General features: G+C 52.6%; 1 protein-coding gene across 8 annotated transcripts; it reads right to left on the bottom strand.

Moving 5' to 3' along the window:
- Positions 1-48: 48 nt before the first annotated feature.
- On the bottom strand, positions 49-15,874 carry ZSWIM8 (zinc finger SWIM-type containing 8). 8 transcript variants are annotated; one of them, XM_032256398.1, is made up of 26 exons: positions 15,364-15,874; positions 12,984-13,137; positions 12,640-12,734; positions 12,294-12,466; positions 12,009-12,116; positions 11,796-11,877; positions 11,541-11,661; positions 10,650-10,851; positions 10,327-10,502; positions 8,974-9,964; positions 8,107-8,238; positions 7,780-7,959; positions 7,496-7,679; positions 7,188-7,286; positions 6,168-6,292; positions 4,817-5,057; positions 4,560-4,718; positions 4,241-4,469; positions 3,776-4,065; positions 3,395-3,618; positions 2,358-2,846; positions 1,649-1,832; positions 1,369-1,545; positions 1,086-1,205; positions 651-761; positions 49-526 (listed from the first exon to the last, which is right to left on the bottom strand). In XM_032256398.1, exons 1-26 carry the CDS (start codon positions 15,569-15,571, stop codon positions 66-68), a joined length of 5,715 nt encoding a protein of 1,904 aa, XP_032112289.1. In that variant the 5' UTR covers positions 15,572-15,874; the 3' UTR covers positions 49-65. The 8 variants fall into 8 exon arrangements, with proteins under 8 accessions (XP_032112289.1, XP_032112290.1, XP_032112295.1 ...); XM_032256399.1 differs by having other exon boundaries at positions 7,188-7,271; XM_032256404.1 differs by having other exon boundaries at positions 651-829; positions 1,673-1,832; positions 15,364-15,838.
- Positions 15,875-17,999: the final 2,125 nt, after the last annotated feature.

The following is a 17,999-nucleotide window of genomic DNA, read 5'->3' as shown; positions in this document are numbered from 1 at the left end:
CCAGTTCATCTGCACATGGAGGGAAAGAAGGGAAAGGCCCAAGTCGACTAGAGTAAAAAAGGAGTTTATATATTTATAAATGCCAAATAAATACCAGAGGCCACCCAACGCCCCCTCCCAGACAGGGCTGTCTCCCCCAGCCCTAGGCTTCTAGGGTCTGAGACATCTTGGCCCACAGCCACAGCCGAAGAGCAGCTGTCAGTCTGGGCTACCAGGGAACTGAGTGAGGATGATCTGTCCAGCCAAGATTCATTCCCCCTGTGTGAGGGGCCCCCATAGCCACAGGCCTGCATCCCTGTATAGGACCCTAGGGGTAAAAGACTCAGGGGGAGAAGGTGGCCATCTCTAGTGAGACCCGCTGCCACAGCTCCTTGGTCTGTTTGCTGCGCTTGAGGTTCTGCAGGATGTCGTTGAACTGCATCATGCCCATGGGCGTCAGGCAGAAGGCGCTGCGGGCGCTCCGGATCGCATTCACAAAGTCGTCGTAGTCCGCAGGGGTCAGGTGAATCAAGCGGTGGTGGATGTACTGGAGGAGGATGTGCGCAGGATGAGCCTTAGTACAAAGCACAGAACCAGGTCCTGCCTCCCTTCCCTCTGGTCCTAGACCACCCAGGAAGTGCTCTACCCTGCTGTATACTCTGGGTTGTCACCTGCATGTATGCCTGCTGGCAGCGTTGCACCAGTTGGTGGAAGGCCGGGGCACGCAGGTGGTTGTGGGCATGAGCGGGACTCAGCCGCTGCAGCGTCTCCATGACGATCTCCTGCAGCACAAACGGGCTCAGCACCCCCTTGGCTGCCCCCACACAGAACTGGTGCACGTAGTTCACTCCTGGGGGGCAGGGGGAGGGGCATGAGACGGGGGTGGCCACCTCTGCCCTAGGGACCCGACTTACATATCTCAGCTCTGGCCTGGCAGAGAGCCTCCCTCCACCCCAGGAGCTGAGGTAACCCTCCGCCCCCCGCGCACGCACACATACCCGACCAAGGCCTCAACTCTGAGCAAGAGCTAGGAAGGAGGTCTGGGATAAGGAAGGTAGGGAGAGCAGGTGGGGGGGGGCAATGGTCCTAGGGAGGGGAGGTGTTACCCAGCTTTGCTGCCAGCCCCAGCAACCATTTGACATCATCAGTGTAGGGGGGGGAGCGGGAGAAGTTGTTGGGGTGATCGTTGTGTGCCCGGCGACCCAGCATCTCCAGTGCCAGCATTCCTGGGAGATAAGGGTGGGCACATGGTAGGGTGTATTCTCTTCACCCTTTACCCCAACCTGGCACCTGACCCCACAGTAAACAAATTAAGAGCTAGAGGAGGGGTCCTCTGAAGAGCCACTGCCACAACTGCAGGTAAGAGCACAGAAAGGGACCTCCTCTCACCGACACGGTAGGCAGCGTGCAGGTGGTGCAGGCTGTGGGGATTGACTGGCTGACTGTGCGTCTCCTCCTCGGGCGGTGGAAAACCTCCGCTCACCAGAGGGCTGGGCTGTGTGGTCAGGGCAGGCAGCGAGGCACCCTGGATGGCCGGAAACGTGGATGCTGGATGGACACTGCTCACTAAGAGTGGGATGAGAGCCATGTGAGGAACTCGGGGCCCAAAAAGAGGCAAAGAAGAGTCCCTCCCTACCTCCCCTGCCCAGTGTGCCTCCCCTCCATTCACCTGTTCCCTGGCCCCACAACTCACAGGCCACACTGGTGGGCAGTGGAAGCCCTGGCTCTGTGTGGTAGGGATGTACTGTGATGGGTGCCATGGAAGGGACGGGGAAAGACACAGCAGTAGCAGCAAGTGAGGGAGGAGTCACTGAATAAGGGTACTGAGCCCCCAGGAATGCAGGATGCACACCCTAGGGGCAGGGAGAACAGAGGGAAGATGCCAAGTTCGATTAGGATGTAGCTCTCCTGCTTCACCCCCATAAGTTGCTATCCTGACATTTATTTTTATTTATTCATTTATTTTGAGATGAGGTCTCACTCTGTCACCCAGGCCAGAGTACAGTGGCACGACAGCTCACTGCAACCTCCACCTTCCAGGTTCAACCAGTTCTGTCTTGGCCTCCCGAGTAGCTGGATTACAGGCGTGCACCCGGCTAATTTTTGTTAGAGACCGGGTTTCACCACGTTAGCCAGGCGGGTCTCAAACTCCTGACCTTAAGCGATCCACTCACCTCAGCCTCCCGAAGTGCTGGGGTTATAGGTGTGAGCCACCGTGCCCACCTGTCTTTAGTTGGGCTGGGTCCCCCAGGCTCCCACCACCTCACCAGGACTCTTGGACAGCTCAATTATACTCCCAGAGTACCCCACTTCAACCTCCTATGAATTCCCAGTATTATTCCCACATATCTCACCCCAGAGCAGAACACTGGTCTCACCTGTGGGTATGCAGAGCTGGGCACAGGGAAGACGGCAGGCCGGGGCATGTGAGGCATGGGGTGGGTGGGGTGAGCTGGGTGAGTGAGGTACTGAGGGCTACAGGGCAGGTGGGGCTGTAGAGCAGTGTAGGGGTGCAGGCCAGGGGAGTGGCCATGCCCCAGTCCTGGACCCGGGTATAAACTGGACCCAACTGAGATGACAGGCACCACTGTGGCTGCTGCTGTCACCGCTGCCGCTGCCACTGTAACTGGTTCAGTCCCTGGGCCCCCTCTACCCTCAGTCAGACCCCGCCCAGCCTCCCCAGCTGCCCTGATCCCACTGGCACTACAGCTTGTAGCCACTTCACGGGCTGTGGATGAGCCACCTGCGGTTTGCTCATATAGCCAGAACCACTGGTGAGCAACCTCAAACAACACTTCAGGGTACACGCCCCCACCCTTAGCTGCCTCTTCCACTGCCATGCAGGCCTTCTCCAACATCAGGTTGTCCTAGAAGAGAGGGGCACAGAGTGTTAAGGGGGAAAGGCCCTTACCACATGGATGGTATCAGATGACATTCCAGTGTCTCCCTCAGAGCTGTCTCATTCCCAGGGAGGCATCAGATGTCAGTGTCAATGCTTAGAGTCCGTATCAGAGCAATGAGTGCTTCACAGACATTGAACAAATTCTGACCAAAAATGAGTCAAGACCCAGGTTATAGTCCTAGTTCCAAACTAATTTAACAGGCCCCTCCTATTCAAGTCCTATATGTATGAGGCCTTCCCTAAGTTTTCTATCCTGAGTGATCACCTTGTTCCCTAAACTGTAGACTTCCATTTCCTTATCTGTAAAACACATAAACCTAACCTTTGAGTTGTGAGCTAAAGGAAAGATTGGTGTGAAAGCACATTAACATGTAAAATGTCACCATGAGAGGACAAATGGTCATCTGTAAACTCCAGGAAAGGGGAATCAAGAGCTGGGCCCTTAGCTTTCCCATGCCCAACCCCCCTGCCCAGATGCCCCAGAAGAGGTTCCCAGATTGCCCATAGAAATACCTGCTCCTTGCACTGCACCAGGGCCCGCTGGATCTCATTGGGGTTCAATGCATGGGCATGGGGCAGGCAGCTCAGGGCCAGCTCTGCTGCTGCCCTCACCATATTGGAGTCTCTTGCCCGTGAAGCCCTGTCAGCCAAGGATGCAACCTCAGGGGGCGTCAGATGCCCATCCCAGCATTCTACCAGTATAGTCAGGGCTGCGCTGCCTATCTCCATGGCCTGGCCTTAGGGAAAAGGAGAGAAGGGCAGAGTGGGGTTAGCATGGGCACCACTGGGGTGTAAGAATGTCTCTTTCATCAGATCGGTAATCCCACAAAGATAAGGCTCTTATCCCCACCAATTAATCCCCCTCCCATACCCAAGTCAGGTCACATGGTTTACCTGTAATCCAGGAAACGTGAGAAGAATAAGTACGTGAGAGCCAGTTGGGAGAAACAAAGTTGTGCAGGCCAAGGGCATAAAGCCCAATCTCGAAGGCGCAAAGGTGCAGGTTGCGGTGAGGACCCTGGTGGCCCCCTGAGGAAGATGGATGTGTGAAAATGGAAGTGCTGCTGTTGCCCCCTGCCTTGATCAGCACTGTCTTCGCCAGCTCGAAGTAGAAGTGTGCAGCTGCCTCTGATGGCTGATTGGGTACATGGGGGGCATGACTCTCGGGGCGGCGGCCCTTGTACCTGAAGGGGCAATGGGGTAGGGACGGGGGTTGGGGTTTCTTTGAAATGGGTGTTCAGGTAGATTGGGAAGGACCAGGGCAAGTGAGGATGCTGGGGAACAATGGTTGGATTGCACTAGGGATGTGGCTCTGAGGGTAGGCCAGATCAGGGAAGATGGGGAGTTCTTCCCACTGACCTGCCAACTTCAACGGTCTTTGCCCGGGCTCCTCCACTGGCACTGGCCCGACGACTTCCACTGGAGGATGAGGAACCCAGGGAGTCCGAAGAAGAGCTGCTAATGCTGTCACTGTCCTGTCCTCGACCCCAGGAGGTGGGGGCCCAGCCTCCTCGAAGTGGTCTCCGGCTTAAGGTAGGGGAGCTATCCGATGTTGTTTCAGGGGCACTGCTGTCAATGCTGGCCATGCCTAACCACCCCCCCGCAAGACAAATCAGTCTCAGAAGTCAGCGGTCTCAGGATTATCCTTCCCTCTATGCTAGCCCACAGGCTGTCCTACCTGTGTGCTTCTTCTTAGGCCGTCCTGGGGAGCCCCATCCCCGTCCATTATAGCCTCCACGACTGCCAAGTGCCAAGCGGCTTGGAACCTTCCCCTCTGGCCTTGGGGTCAAAGCTGCCTCAGATGGAAGACCCTCACAGGGGGAATGTGGGGAACTCTCTAGGTGAGGAAAACAGGACACTGGGATGAGCCCAGGAAAGGAGACCCCAACATAGCTCCACACCATTCATCCCCCCTGCCCAGTGCCCCCACCTCACCAGGCACATTCTTCTCTGTGAAGCCCTCAGTGGGGCCTGGCCCAGCCCCTGCCACACTCCCTGGCTGAGCAGGCCCTGCAGAGCCTGAGGTCAGTGGTTGCAGGGCCCCTGGGGCAGATGGACCCCCGTGCTTTGAAGGAGACCTCTGGCTGGCTGTGGCTGGGCGGCTAGATGAGTAGAAAGAACTCAGCGTCTGTGGCTTATGTGTCTGGCTCTCTCGGTCCAAGAGTTTGTCTAAGATCTGGAAGACAGAAGCAGTGACCTCCAGAGAAGCAGTGACAGGATACCCTTTATCTCCTGACTTCTGTTACCTTCCTTTCTCCTTGAAACAGCCAAGTGCTACGTCCTTAGGGAGCCTTCCCCAGTTACAACTACAGGACGACCTTCTGGTTTACATGTCTTTTGTCTGTAACTTATTCAACCCCAACATATCTTGGTATCTTCCATAACACCACAAGGCGGAATATACTGATAGTCAATAAATATTGAAATAAGCGAATAAACGACTTTATGCCCTCTGCTTCTCTTCTCCCACCCCATGCCCAAACACTCCTATAAGAACCATTGGTCTTCTCTTATTCTTTATGAGATGTCCCCAAGATTTCCTACTTACCTCCTATGGCCAGAACAGCACTTTTCTTTTTTTCTTCTTCTTCTTTTTTTTTTTTTAAGAGACAGGGTCTCGCTCTGTTGCCCAGGCTGGAGTGCAGTGGTAGGATTATAGCTCACTGTAGCCTCAAACTCCTGGGCTCAAGCAATCCTCCCACCTCAGCCTCCCGAGTAGCTGGGACTACAGGCGAGCGCCACCATGCCCGGCTAATTTTCTAATTTTTTGTAGAGACAGGGTCTCACTATGTTGGCCAGGTTGGTCTCAAACGATCCTCCCGCCTCTGCTTCCCAAAGTGCTGAGATTACAGGCATGAGCCACTGCACCCAGCCCAAAATAGCACTTTTCTCATTGTACTGGAAACTCCCTGAGAAAGGTAGTAAAATATGCTCTCTTTCTCTGCCTGTCAAAGGCCCAGTACCTCAATCCCTTTTTTTTTTTTTTTAAGACGGGGTCTCACTTAGTCACCCAGGCTGGAGCGCAGTGGCAGGAACCCGGCTCATTGCAACCTCTGCCTATTGAGTTTAAGCAATCCTCCCACCTCAGCCTCCCAAGTAGCTGGGACTACAGGCACGTGCCACCAGGCCCAGCTGCTAATTTTTGTTATCTTTTGGTAGAGACAGGGTTTCGCCATGCTGCCCAGGCTTGTCTCAAACTCCTGGGCTCAGGTGATCCACCCACCTTGGCCTCCCAAAGTGCTGAGATTACAGGTGTGAGCCACCATGCCTGGCCCCAGTCTCTTACCTTCTTAAGCTTGGCCTGGTCGTCCTTGTAAGTGATCATTAGTGCTAATGCCAGGTCACCCTTCTCCCGACGTGTGCCTTCACATAGGAGGGGATGTTCTGCCTCGCTCACTGTTGTTTTCATGCCTGTGAGTAAGAAGGCCTTATGAGGATTAAGAGTAGTCATAATTCCCAAGACAGCAAAGGCAAGAGGGCCAGGGTTCCCTAGCCATCAGCATATGAGGTAAGGGGTTCCCTTAGTCCAACCCACGTCACCTATAGAAGTACTAGTTGACTATCACATCCAGCCTAAGCTCTGGTGTACTTTTCAAAACCTTCAAAACCAGGTCCAATCTGATTACCCAACAGGTACTTACCATTTTAGAGAAGCTGGGTTCCTCACTCTCATGAAAATTTGATTGCATTGTGTTTACTCATGGTGTTCCCTGGTCTAGGACCTACTGACCTTTTAACCCACAGTCCATATTCTACCACTTCCCTCTGCCATTTCCCTAGATTTTTGTTTTGGTGCCCTGACAATACACAACACCCACAGCACACAATTTTTTTTTTTTTTTTTTTGAGACAAGGTTTCACTCTTGCCTGGGCTGGAGGGCAATGGTGCAATCATGGTTCATTGCAGCCTCCATCTCCAAGCTGAAGCAATCCTCCCACTTCAGCCTCCAGAGTAGCTGGCAGCACAGGCGTGTGCCTCCACACCTGGGTACTTAATTTATTTTGTTTTTAGTAGAGATGAGGTCTTGCTATGTTGCCCAGGCTGGTCTTGAACTCCTGAGCTCAAATGATCCTTCTGCTTCAGCCTCCCAAAGTGCTGGGATTACAAGCATGAGCCACCATGCCCAGCCATACAGCACATATTTTTGCCCTGAATTCCTGTCTTAGAGGCACTAGTTAGCTCACACATGTCATCTTGACTTTCCCATTACCATACAGCCCTTCAGAACAAGGGACAGGTTTCACGTCCTTCAAGACCTAAACCAGGCTTAGCTCATGGATGTGCTCAAGATGTTGACAGACTCACCCAAGGCAGCAACTGCTGCTTCAAATCCCAGCTCCTCATCCCCAGGTGTCTCGCTGTTCCAGTTGCGACTTGGGGGCCGGGAACCTGTGGGAGAAACCACTGTATAAAAGTTGGGGTAAGTCAGGCAGACAGAAGTATCACACATGGGAAAACATGCAAGGGAACCCAAGACCCTCATCATCACAGACCTAACCATGAAGCTGCCTGATGGGTCCTGAAGGGATTAAGAACCTTGGGGCTCTTGGTCTTTCTTAAAGAAAGGTACCCCTACCCCAGTTCCCCACTTACTATAGGGTCAGGCACCATACCTGGAGCACAGAGAACGTCAAAGATGAAACTGGCCAACATGAGAGGCAACACAGGCCGATAGTCACAGAGTGTCCCCTCCCGAAGCTCCTCTGCCCGGCAACGCATGGTACTCATCTCGCTCGGACCCAGAGGGATCTTCTTGAGCAAGGCAGCCACCTCAGACTCCTGGTATGCCAGCTTCACCTGAGGGCACAGGAAGGAGCTCAGACCTCCAGTGCCTCAATGGAGATCAAGGTGCAAGCCTCTAGAGACTGGAGTATAATGCTGAGATGGAGCCCCTGACCTCCAAGGCCTTGGTAGAAGCTGGAGGCCTCTGTAGCTCCAAGGCAAACATGCCAACTCGGAAGGCCAGGTTGTGGTGCTCTGGACGCTCACTTAACACTGTCAATAGGAAGGCCGCCTTGCTCAGGGTGTTGGTGGCCACCCAGGTCTGACGGCTTGTGGACACCTTGTTCTTCTTGCCCTAGAGAGGGAAGAAGCATAGGAGACAGGCAGATGATTCTAACTTACTTTGGTGGAGGTAGAAGGAGGCTCTTACTTGGGGTGGGGCATGGGAGCAGGTTGGGGGTAAGCAGGGGAGGGGAAGACAGAGGAAGGGGGTCTCTCTCACCTTGGCAGGGGGCGGCTCTACCTTGAGGTCGGGTGGGTTGGCTAGTAGATCCTGGGCAAGCTCCACAGTGAGGCGGGAGGCCTCACTGCTATAGCCATGTGCATGCAGGGCTTCAGCACAGGCAAACAGTACCTGGAGAGGGAGGACATGGGACCAGACAGGTTGGAGTCTCAACTTCCAGGGGCAGGATATCATGCTCAGTCATGCAGCCAACATTCCTTGAGCACTTGCTATATCCCAGGCCCTGTGCTGCTCCACAAGAGCTCTGTTCAGTTAGAAACACAGACACATAAACACACATGCCACCATGTTGCCAGCTATTATGGGGAAAGGTCAAGGGGAAGCAGGTGGGATATCTTGAGGCACAGGGACAGTATCAGAGACTCTCTAGCGGAAGTGATCTTTAAGATCCCTGAGACCTGAAGAAGGAACACGGGCTAACAGGGAAGAGCATTCCAGGCAGAAAGGCCAAACTGTCCAAAATCCTGTAGGCAAGAGACAGCATGGCAGATACAGGAGTGGTTCAGCTGACTAGAGTGCAAGGGACAGAGCAGCCAAGTGAGGCTGGCAAAGCAAGCAAAGACCAGATCAAGTGTTGCCTCATAAGTCATGCCAAGGACTTTCATTTTATCCTAAGGGCAATAGGAACCCACTGAAGGGTTTTAAGCAGCACAGTGACACCATCACCTTTCAGGAAAATCATGTGGAAGCAGTTAAGAGTGGACTGAAAATAGGGAGGCCAATTGGGTACCTGCCACAGGATTCTCACAGTCCTGCTAATGGTCCCAACACTCCCAACTAGAGCTAGATGGCCCCTCCCAGCTGTGGCTAAGAAGCACCCAGCCTTCCCTCCTTCCATCCCCTCACCTCCATGCGGCTCTCCTGTTCCAGTGGCTTCAGCCCAGCAAACAGGTCATGCTCCTCCCCAGCCCCGCCCTCGGCTTTCTCTTCCTCGCCCCCAGCCCCATCCTGGGCATTGAGATAGTATGCCTGGTAGTCATCATCCTCCTCTCCAACTGCAGGGGCTGCCTCTTTGGTTTGGGGGAGCCCACTGCCACTCTCATCTGTAGAAGGGAGGTCGTCCCGGGTACAGACTTCCCCAGGCAGTAGGCCAGGGGGGCCAGCAGAGGCTGTAGGAGGTTCAGGCCCTTCTGAGAAGTACACACCACCATCTTCTTCATAAGTATCTGGGGGCTCAGGAAGGAAAGTAGAAGGGACTCGGGAGCCACCGTGGGGAGGACAGGGTGGGGGACTCTCAGGGAATCCCCCGAAGGTGCTGGCCTCTGCACCCAGGGCCAGGCTGCTGTCATCCAGGCTCATCTCAGCCAGGTCTGGCTCCAGGGAGCTGTCTTCACTGCTCAGCCGTCGCTTGCTCCCACCTGCTGAGCCCTTGCTCCCACTGCCAGCCCCACCCAGTGCTTTGGCTTTGCCCCCACCTGGACCCATCTTATGCAGAGCTTTATCTCCCCCTTCAGCTGAGAGGCGGCGGGGACCCCGCTGTGATGAGGGGACCCCATCACCCAAGCCTTTGCGCTTGTTCCCAGGCTCCTTGGGCCGCACAGCTGGCTCAGCAGGAAGGGGTCGGGGCCGGTCCCGGGATTCCTCCAGGGCCCCAGAGCGGGAGACACCTGGCCGAGAGGGCAGGGCCCGGGCCCAGCACAGTGCCAGCTTCCTGTCAGTGCCACTGTAGGTGACACCTGGAAGTGGGTAGGCCTCTTCCCAGTTGAAGTAGCAGGCCTCCACCGCTGGCCGGAAGCCAGGGAAGAGCCGCTCCAGCGTCTTCTTGTGTTGGCCCCGCTTGACATTCTCAATCACCTTCAGCTGCCACTGCCGCAGCTGCGCACATAGTTCCCGGCGCCTGTGGGAACAAAGGGCGGGAGGCTGCTGGGGGGGCTAATGGGAAAGGATGGGCATGGGGTAGGTGTACACACCAAAGAGGTGTACAGAGAAAGGACACGGGAAATTACTTCTTAAGCCAGCCCCATAGGTATCACTGAAACATCCACCGGGGAATTTTGAAAAGTGGGTGTTATTTAGGGAGGGAAGGATGAAAGCCTCTCAGAAAAGGACACATAAATCACTGGTAACATTAGTACTCAGCACCTCCCGTTTCCCAAGGACTAAAATCATAGTATGTCCCTGCAAACAAGGAGATGAAGGTTCAGTCTGTCCTGAACTGGCCCAGGCTCAGTTCTGCGGTGAGGTTCAGGGGAGACTCACCGCTGAGGGCTGAGTGCCGGGTCCAGCACAGCCAGCCTCCACAGTGTGACCATCTCGTCACACATGCTGGCACAGGCATGGGCTGCCACCTCTGACTGCCCGTTGCTACGACCCGTGTGCCCACTGGCACTGCTGTGTGAGGCTGAGGTGCGCACGCTATACCACCAACCTGTTATCTGGAGACAAAGAAGGCTGTGAGCTGCACCTGAGAGCTCAGAGAAAAATAGAGTATCTCTCCCAGAGTCCCTTTCAGCAAGAGAAGGATGAGGCGAGGGGAGGGAGAGAATGAGCCACCATGGGGCTCCCCAAAGTTGGGCAATTACCTGCTCATAGGTGAGGCACTGGTCTGTGAGGATTTCCAACAAGGGGGCAGCATTACTGTCCCTTCGCTTGAACATCTCCCGAACGATGCTCAGCAGGTTCCAGACACCCTCTGGTTCACGGCCCCTCAGAGGGCGCAGCAGACATGCCCATTCAGCAGCGGCCGGTGGCTCCGTGGAAGACAGATACATGGAGTTCACATCACTGTAAAAGCAGGGGAACAGAAAACCATGATGCTAAGTTAGGGCTGAATGAAACCTAAAAGGGTTTCTAGCCCCAAAATACAGAAGATAGAGGGAAAAGGACATCTGTTACAAAAATTCTATTTTTTTTTTTTTTTTTTTTTTTGAGACAGAGTCTCACTCTGTCGCCCAGGCTGGGGTGCAATGGCACAATCTCAGCTCACTGCAACCTCCGCCTTCCACTCCTGCCTCAGTCTCCCGAGTAGCTGGGATTACAGACACGTGCTACCACGCCTAGCTAATTTTTTGTATTTTTAGTAGAGACAGGGTTTCACCATGTTGGCCAGGCTAGTCTCAAACTCCTGACCTCAGGTGACCCACCCGCCACAGCCTCCCAAAGTGCTGGGATTACAGGTGTGAGCCACTGCCCTCAGCTACAAAAATTCTTAATTTTTCTCTGCTTCCATTTCCTGATCTATCAAAGGAAGAAAAAGAACTCTTGCTCTACCTAGATAAGAGCACACCACTCTGTGATTGTACAAGGTCATCATCATCCACTGATTCATTAGTGACAACTGTGTGCCAGGCACTATGCCAGTTCAGGGAATAAAAGGTGGGTGTCACAGGCATGAATAGAAGAAAGGATCTGTCATCAGCCTGAGGGACACTCCCCCTCCACCACAGACACAGGTATGCAGAAATCCGACGTACCTGAAGACCACAGGGGAAGGACCACAGAACTTGTGCAGGGTCTTCTTGATGTTGTCAGTGAGTGTCGATTCATCCAGATACCAAGTACTCTGGTCCGATGCCGAAGGCCCTGCTGTGGGGTCTGAGGATGACAGGCAGTCAGTCACCTAGAGATAGGAGCCTGAATTTGCCTAACAACAGCAAGCTTTGAGTAAGTGGCGCTCTGCACTACAAGCTCGCACTCTTCCTACTGCCCGTCTTTCTCACTGCACTCACCCGGAGCTCCACACACTGTATTGATGGCTGTTGACTGGGAAGACAGGAGTTCATCCAGGAGACGCTGAGCTGTGGGGAGGATCTGAGGGAGAAAGAGACAAAGGCAGACAAAACACAGCATAGGTGAACCCATGAAGGCCTGGGCCTAACAGAAAGGCTGCTATGCAGCCTGGCCCAGAGCTAATTGCAGGAGGGTGTGCTGACCTCACCCACCTGTTGAGGGAGTTCACTAATGAGGTACTGAGCAAACTTCTGCAGCTGGTCCCTCTGTAGCCGGGACAGGGACTCTGAGACTGGGGCTCGAAGGCAGACTGCAGAAGCCTGAAGGGGACACAGAGAAAAATGGAACAATCTTGAGAACAGGAGAGCTGGAGCTGGAGCTGGGGACAGAAAGGCAGAGTAGGGGAGGCACGGGGGCTCACATTGTAGCCAGGCATGCAGCAGAGAAGGGGGGGATGGAGCGTAGGATAGGGCCGGGATAAATTGGGAGGGCCTCACGTTGTGGATGCGGAAGAGACAGAGTGCCACGACGTGGGTGCACCATTTGGCCCCAGCCCCACAGGTACAGCTGCAGGAAGTGACCCGGCAGCGGTCAAACATCACAGCCACATTGTAGGCCCCTTTGGGAGGGACCATCTGAGGCGGCACCACTGTAGCACTCAGGTGGAACCCTGGGGAGAAATGGGGGCTTGGTCAGGGAAAGCTGTTGCGACCTGGGTCTCTGCCCTTGACCCTGGCCCTGCAGTCATTCAGACATGTTCCAGCTTCTTGCAGTGTGTCCTTAATTCATAACCCAGGGGATAAAAGGAGCAGGGTGTGCCACATGGCATGATGGGCCACTCACCTATCTGCAATGGGTCCTTCACAGCCCTCATGCGGAAGAGCTGATCCCCTCGCTGAAACTCATCTGCACTGCCATTGGCCAGGCACGAATACAGCCTGGGGGTGAATAAGAGGACATAGCGACAACTCAGCAAATAACCTTTGGCAGACCCTGTCAGAGACCACAATGCCCTATGCACTCTCCCCAGCCTCACTCCTTCTCAGAGGGAAAATCCCAAGCAATCCCTCCCTTGTCTTCCTCTCACCACTGCCCCAAATACAATGTCTCCTTTGTTCTATGGGAAACCCAGCAGACAGTGTGGAGTATCAGGACCCCACTCCCCACCATCAGTTCTTTAGCCTCACCGAATGTCCTCTTCATTCTCAGGGAAGCTCCAAAAAGCAATTCGGAGCTGTAGCTGCTCAGGCACCGGTGGGTAAACTTTCTCCACCACTTCAAATGGGATGTGAAATGCCACCTGCTTTGCTGACAGCTCCACCAATGGGATCACCAGTCCATCTTTGCAAACAATGGTTGGGATCAGGGGAAAGAGAATAGGAAATGAAAAGGGCCATGGTTTCTTGGCACTCATGCCAGTGCCACGTCCTGGGCCTCACCTTTACTATGCGAGAAAGAGGAGACCTGGATGAAGGTCCTAGGGACCCCCCATCAGGATACACTAACCTCCATATGGGAAAGGGGAGGTGGACAATCCCCAGCCCACAGCTGGCTACACCTAAGGTCTAAAACAGAAGCTACAAGAGATATCCTAAGAAACTCCTGGCCAGACAGGTGTGTTCCAAGACCCTAGCAAGTAACCCTGTCCACATGGCTCAGCACTGAATTTTCCATATTCCATGAGCATTTTAAATTGAGATTACATGACTAATGTCTCTCCTCTGGCATTCTTGCTTCTGACTGCTTTTTTTTTTTTTTTTTTTTTTTAATCCCTTTTACTCTGGATGACTCTAGGTCCCTAGCTAAGGAGGAAAGATACACCAGAGTCCAAAAGGAACCTCAAGAAGCATGAGAAGCCAGACCCCTTTTGACACACCTAAATAACGACTTTCCACACTGGAAACCATCATGGGGAGAGTTATCCCAGGGGACCTAGCTGCTGCTGCAACTGGAATCAATGGACTAAGATGGAGTTACCACTCAAGGTTTTTCCACAGTGTTTTAATCAAAAAGCAGTGATAACATGACAAACTGTACATCTCACAAAATTGCCAGTCACAATAATAGATCATAAAATAATAGAATGAAAAAGAATCTTTTTAAAAAAGTTAACCCCTTTATTTTTAGATTTTTTTTTTTTTTTTTTAAATGAAGTCTCACTCTGTCACCCAGGTTGGAGTACACTGGTGCCATCTCAGCTCGCCACAACCTCCGCCACCTTGGTTCAAGCTTTCCTCCCGCCTCAGCTTCCCGAGTAGCTGAGATTACAAGCATGTGCCACCACACCCAGCGATTTTTTTTGTATTTTTAGTAGAGACAGGGTTTCACCATGTTGGCCAAGCTGGTCTGGAACTCCTGACCACAAGTGATCCACCTGTCTCAGCCTCCCAAAGTACTGGGATTACAGGTGCAAGCCACCGCGCCCAGCCCTGTATTTTACGAATGACTAAAGTGGGGGGTTTGGGGGAATATGGCATGTTTTCCCAGATTTTAACCTGACCAGGAAGATAACACCAATATATTAAAAATCCTCCTCACCATGACTTCAGTTACTTCCCTCAAAGTGAAGGAGCACTAAGCCCCAAGACTACCTACATATTCAAATAAGAAAGAAGCCGAAAGGCCACAGAAGACCCACGGTAAAATTGCCTATGATCTGTGTGTGTGTGTCTGTGTGTGTGTGTGTGTGTGTGTGTGTGTACATAGAACATAACGTCCTCTTCAACTGAAGCTGAATACCACCCCTCCACCACTTGTAAAAAGTGATACAAGTAAATTTCTCTCTGTCCCAGAGGAGTACCAGAAATCTCCACAAGCCAGTTTGGAAATCGGGACTCTTGGAAAGGCCTGAGTAGAATCACACAAATTAAACTCCTCAACTGCTGAAAAAAGCCAGCTTCCACTGAGGACCAGGACAAAAACTGTGCCATGAGGAAGGCACAGGCAAGTCCCAGCCTTGGCTTCTGACAGATGTTTGACATGGCCAGAAGCAAAGCCTAAACCTATGAACTATGGAATCTCTGGCAGGCAGGCCAGCTCACCTCTACTTTCCACTGGGTGGGATCCCATCTTAATGCTTCTGGGATCAGAGATGATCACCCCAAAGCAAGAAGCTCCCAATGCATGTTGCAATGCGGTGGGGCGCCACAAGTGGTCACTTATTCACAATCAGCCCCCTACCCACATTCTTTTCTATTTTCCGGTATGCCTCAGACTCAACTCAGTTAAGTATTCCCAAGTCAAAGACAGAATTCTCCCTTATCTCATCTCTAAGGCAAACGAGTGACGGAAGATTTACTTTCTGTCCAACACAGGATCTCTCTGCCACAGCGTGCGCGCGCGGAAACACAGACACACGTGTGGAGAAGTCAGCCCACCCCAGGAAGGCCGGAAAAGCGAGTCCTGAAGTCTGTTCTAAGCTTGGGACAGCTTCCAGTCGGGGACAGCTCCCAGCTGGGGACAGCTCCCCGCTCCTCCCCTGGCTGAAGACAGCTCTCGGTCCCGGACAGCTCCCGAGCGAGGCCCAAGCAGGGCCTGCTGCTCCTCTTCCCCCCAGCTCACTCTCACCTCTCATTCTGGTACCGCCACTGCCACCTCCGCCACCGCCGCCAGTGGGGGAATTGGGCCCCGCTGACTGTTTGCGCCATCCCCGCCAGTTCTGGCAGAGGCTCTCGGCCTCGGAGATGAAGGAACAGAGCGAATCCTCCTCAAAACGGTCCGAATCCTCGAATGAGAAGCGCTCTCCGTCCTCCCACTCCGCGAACATCAGCTCCATGGGGCCCGCACCCCCCGGGGCCGGGTCCCCGCCCGCGGATCCGGGGCCTGGGCCGCCGGCCGGGGGTTGAGGGGAGGCCCGGGGCCTGAGGGGCGAGCCGGGGCTGGGGGTGGCCGGGGCGCTCAGGGCGGCCGTGCCGGGCGAGAATCTCAGGCCTGGAAAAGAGACGGGAACGAGCCTCGCCCAAAAGCGAGGTGAAAGCGGTGATCTTGGCCAGTCTCCGAGACTTACGGCCGGGACGAAGCGCTCTGTGGCTGGGGCCTCTAGGCGGCTGCGGAGCCGCCTCCCCCATCAGCTGATCTGGACTTCCGGCCGCGCGGGCCGCCACCACTTCCGCCCTCGCGCGCTCGGGATCCGGATCGGGTACGGGCGGATGTAGGGGACATGTTTATTTAATTGCTGCATTTGTGCTTTTTTGTCTCAGGCCCACCCTCAGATACCATAAGGGCAAGCCAACTCCCAACATTACACGAAACAACTACAGATCCCAGCAATAACTCGGAGTCCATAATGTCCCTAAGGAATAAACAGCCGCCATGCATGTTGGGAATTGTAGGCTGTCAGGACCGCACAGGAACTATTGGATGGAGTTATTGTCTTAACTCTGGATAGGCCCCAGGGCAGCACCACCTTCTGGGAATCGTAGTCCAGAAGTCTGCAATCCAGCCGACCTTTATTATTGGGTCTAATTGGGGAAACATCAGGAAAGAATGCGTTCGATTTCAGGAAATGGTTGTACTGTTTGTCCATACGGCCTTTGGGTCTAGGAATTCTTAACATTTTTTTGTGCCATGGACTTTTTAGCATTCTAGGTAGGTTTATGCACTCTCAGATTGTTTACAAATGCACAAAATACCAAGAATTACAAAGGAAACCAGTTATGTTGAAATACAATTATCAAAATATTAATAAATCTATAACAATAATGCTCCTTTAGTTATATATTGAATGACAAAATTTAGGAGGAAGTGTAGTAACTATCATAATTTTGAAGCTAGTGATAAGTATAAATGCTTTTTGAGATATTTATAACCAACTGTAATGATATGAAAATACCGTGATTTCATATAGGTTTTGGTAATGTTACTGTGGTTTGTTTCCCATAGCCCTGATTGAAATGCTAAATTTCAGTTGTAGTTAAAAATATAAATTTCCCCCCCAAGTTCACAGACGTCTTAACTCGAGTCTACTGGCCTAGGTTAAGAACTCCTAAGCCTAGTACAAAGTGCCTAGACACTGAGCTTCTTCCCATGGCTTAAAGGCTCATCCTGTAGAACTGGGGAGTTGCCCCAGGATCTACACATAAACAGCATGGGAAGAGACAGCTGTCAGTGGGTCAGGGAGGCAAGACCCCTTCTTACCTTAATAATTATCCCATTGGTGCATTAAAAGCACCACTGATCGTTTGTCCCACATTTAACACTGTACATTAAAAAAACTAACTCAATTATTCCTGAAAGGACAGAGTATACATAAAATGCTATGCAGTTTTTCCTAATATCAGGGGAATCACATAAATGAATGCCTTCAGCAACCAGGCAGATAACTTGAGAAAAATAAACAGGTAATAAACAAAGAAGGCAATTGTTAATTCTGTCTCACCATTTTGGAAAGTCCAGTGGTGAGGTCACTGGAGAATGCAAACAAATGATAATCAGCTCTACCTAATTGCCAGGTAGAAATAATAAGGCTGCAAGAGCTTTTAATTTTATTGAAAAAAAAAACAAAAAACAAGTGAGGCCGGTCGCAGTGGCTCACACCTGTAATCCCATCACTTTAGGAGGCCAAGGTGTGTGGATCACCTGAGGCCAGGAGTTGGAGACCAGTCTGGCCAACATGGTGAAACCCTGTTTCTACTAAAAATACAAAAACCAGCCAGGTGTGCTGGCAGGCGCCTGTAACCCCAGCCACTTGGGAGGCTGAGGCAGGGGAATCCCTTGAACCTGGGAGGCAGAGGTTGCAGTGAGCCAAGATCCTGCCACTGTATTCCAACGCTCCAGCTTGGGAAACAGTGAGACTCTGTCTCCAAAAAAACAAAAACCAAAAAAACAAGTGGCTGGGCGCAGTGGCGCATGCCTGTAATTCCAGCACTTTGGGAGGCCAAGGCGGGCGGATCACTTGAGGTCAGGAGTTTGAGACCAGCCTGGCCAACGAAACCCCATCTCTACTAAAAATACAAAAATTAGCCAGGCATGATGGTGGGTGCCTGTAATCCCAGCTACTCGGAGGCTGAAGCAGAAGAATCACTTAAACTTGTGAGGCGGAGTTTGCAGTGAGCTGAGATCTCGCCATTGCACTCCAGCCTGGGCAACAGAGCAAGACTCCATCTTAAATAAATGAATAAAGCTAAAATGTGGAATTTTAATGACTTTTTTTCCTATTTTTAAACATGACCAGCTAATTTTAAAACTTTTTTTTTTTTTTTTTT

The sequence above is a fragment of the Sapajus apella genome, unplaced genomic scaffold (genome assembly GCF_009761245.1).
Source record: "Sapajus apella isolate SASKATOON/1434 unplaced genomic scaffold, GSC_monkey_1.0 scaffold94, whole genome shotgun sequence".
Lineage (NCBI taxonomy): Eukaryota > Metazoa > Chordata > Mammalia > Primates > Cebidae > Sapajus > Sapajus apella.
The sequence above is the reverse complement of the archived record's forward strand: the minus strand, read 5'-3'. Positions and strand labels throughout refer to the sequence as shown.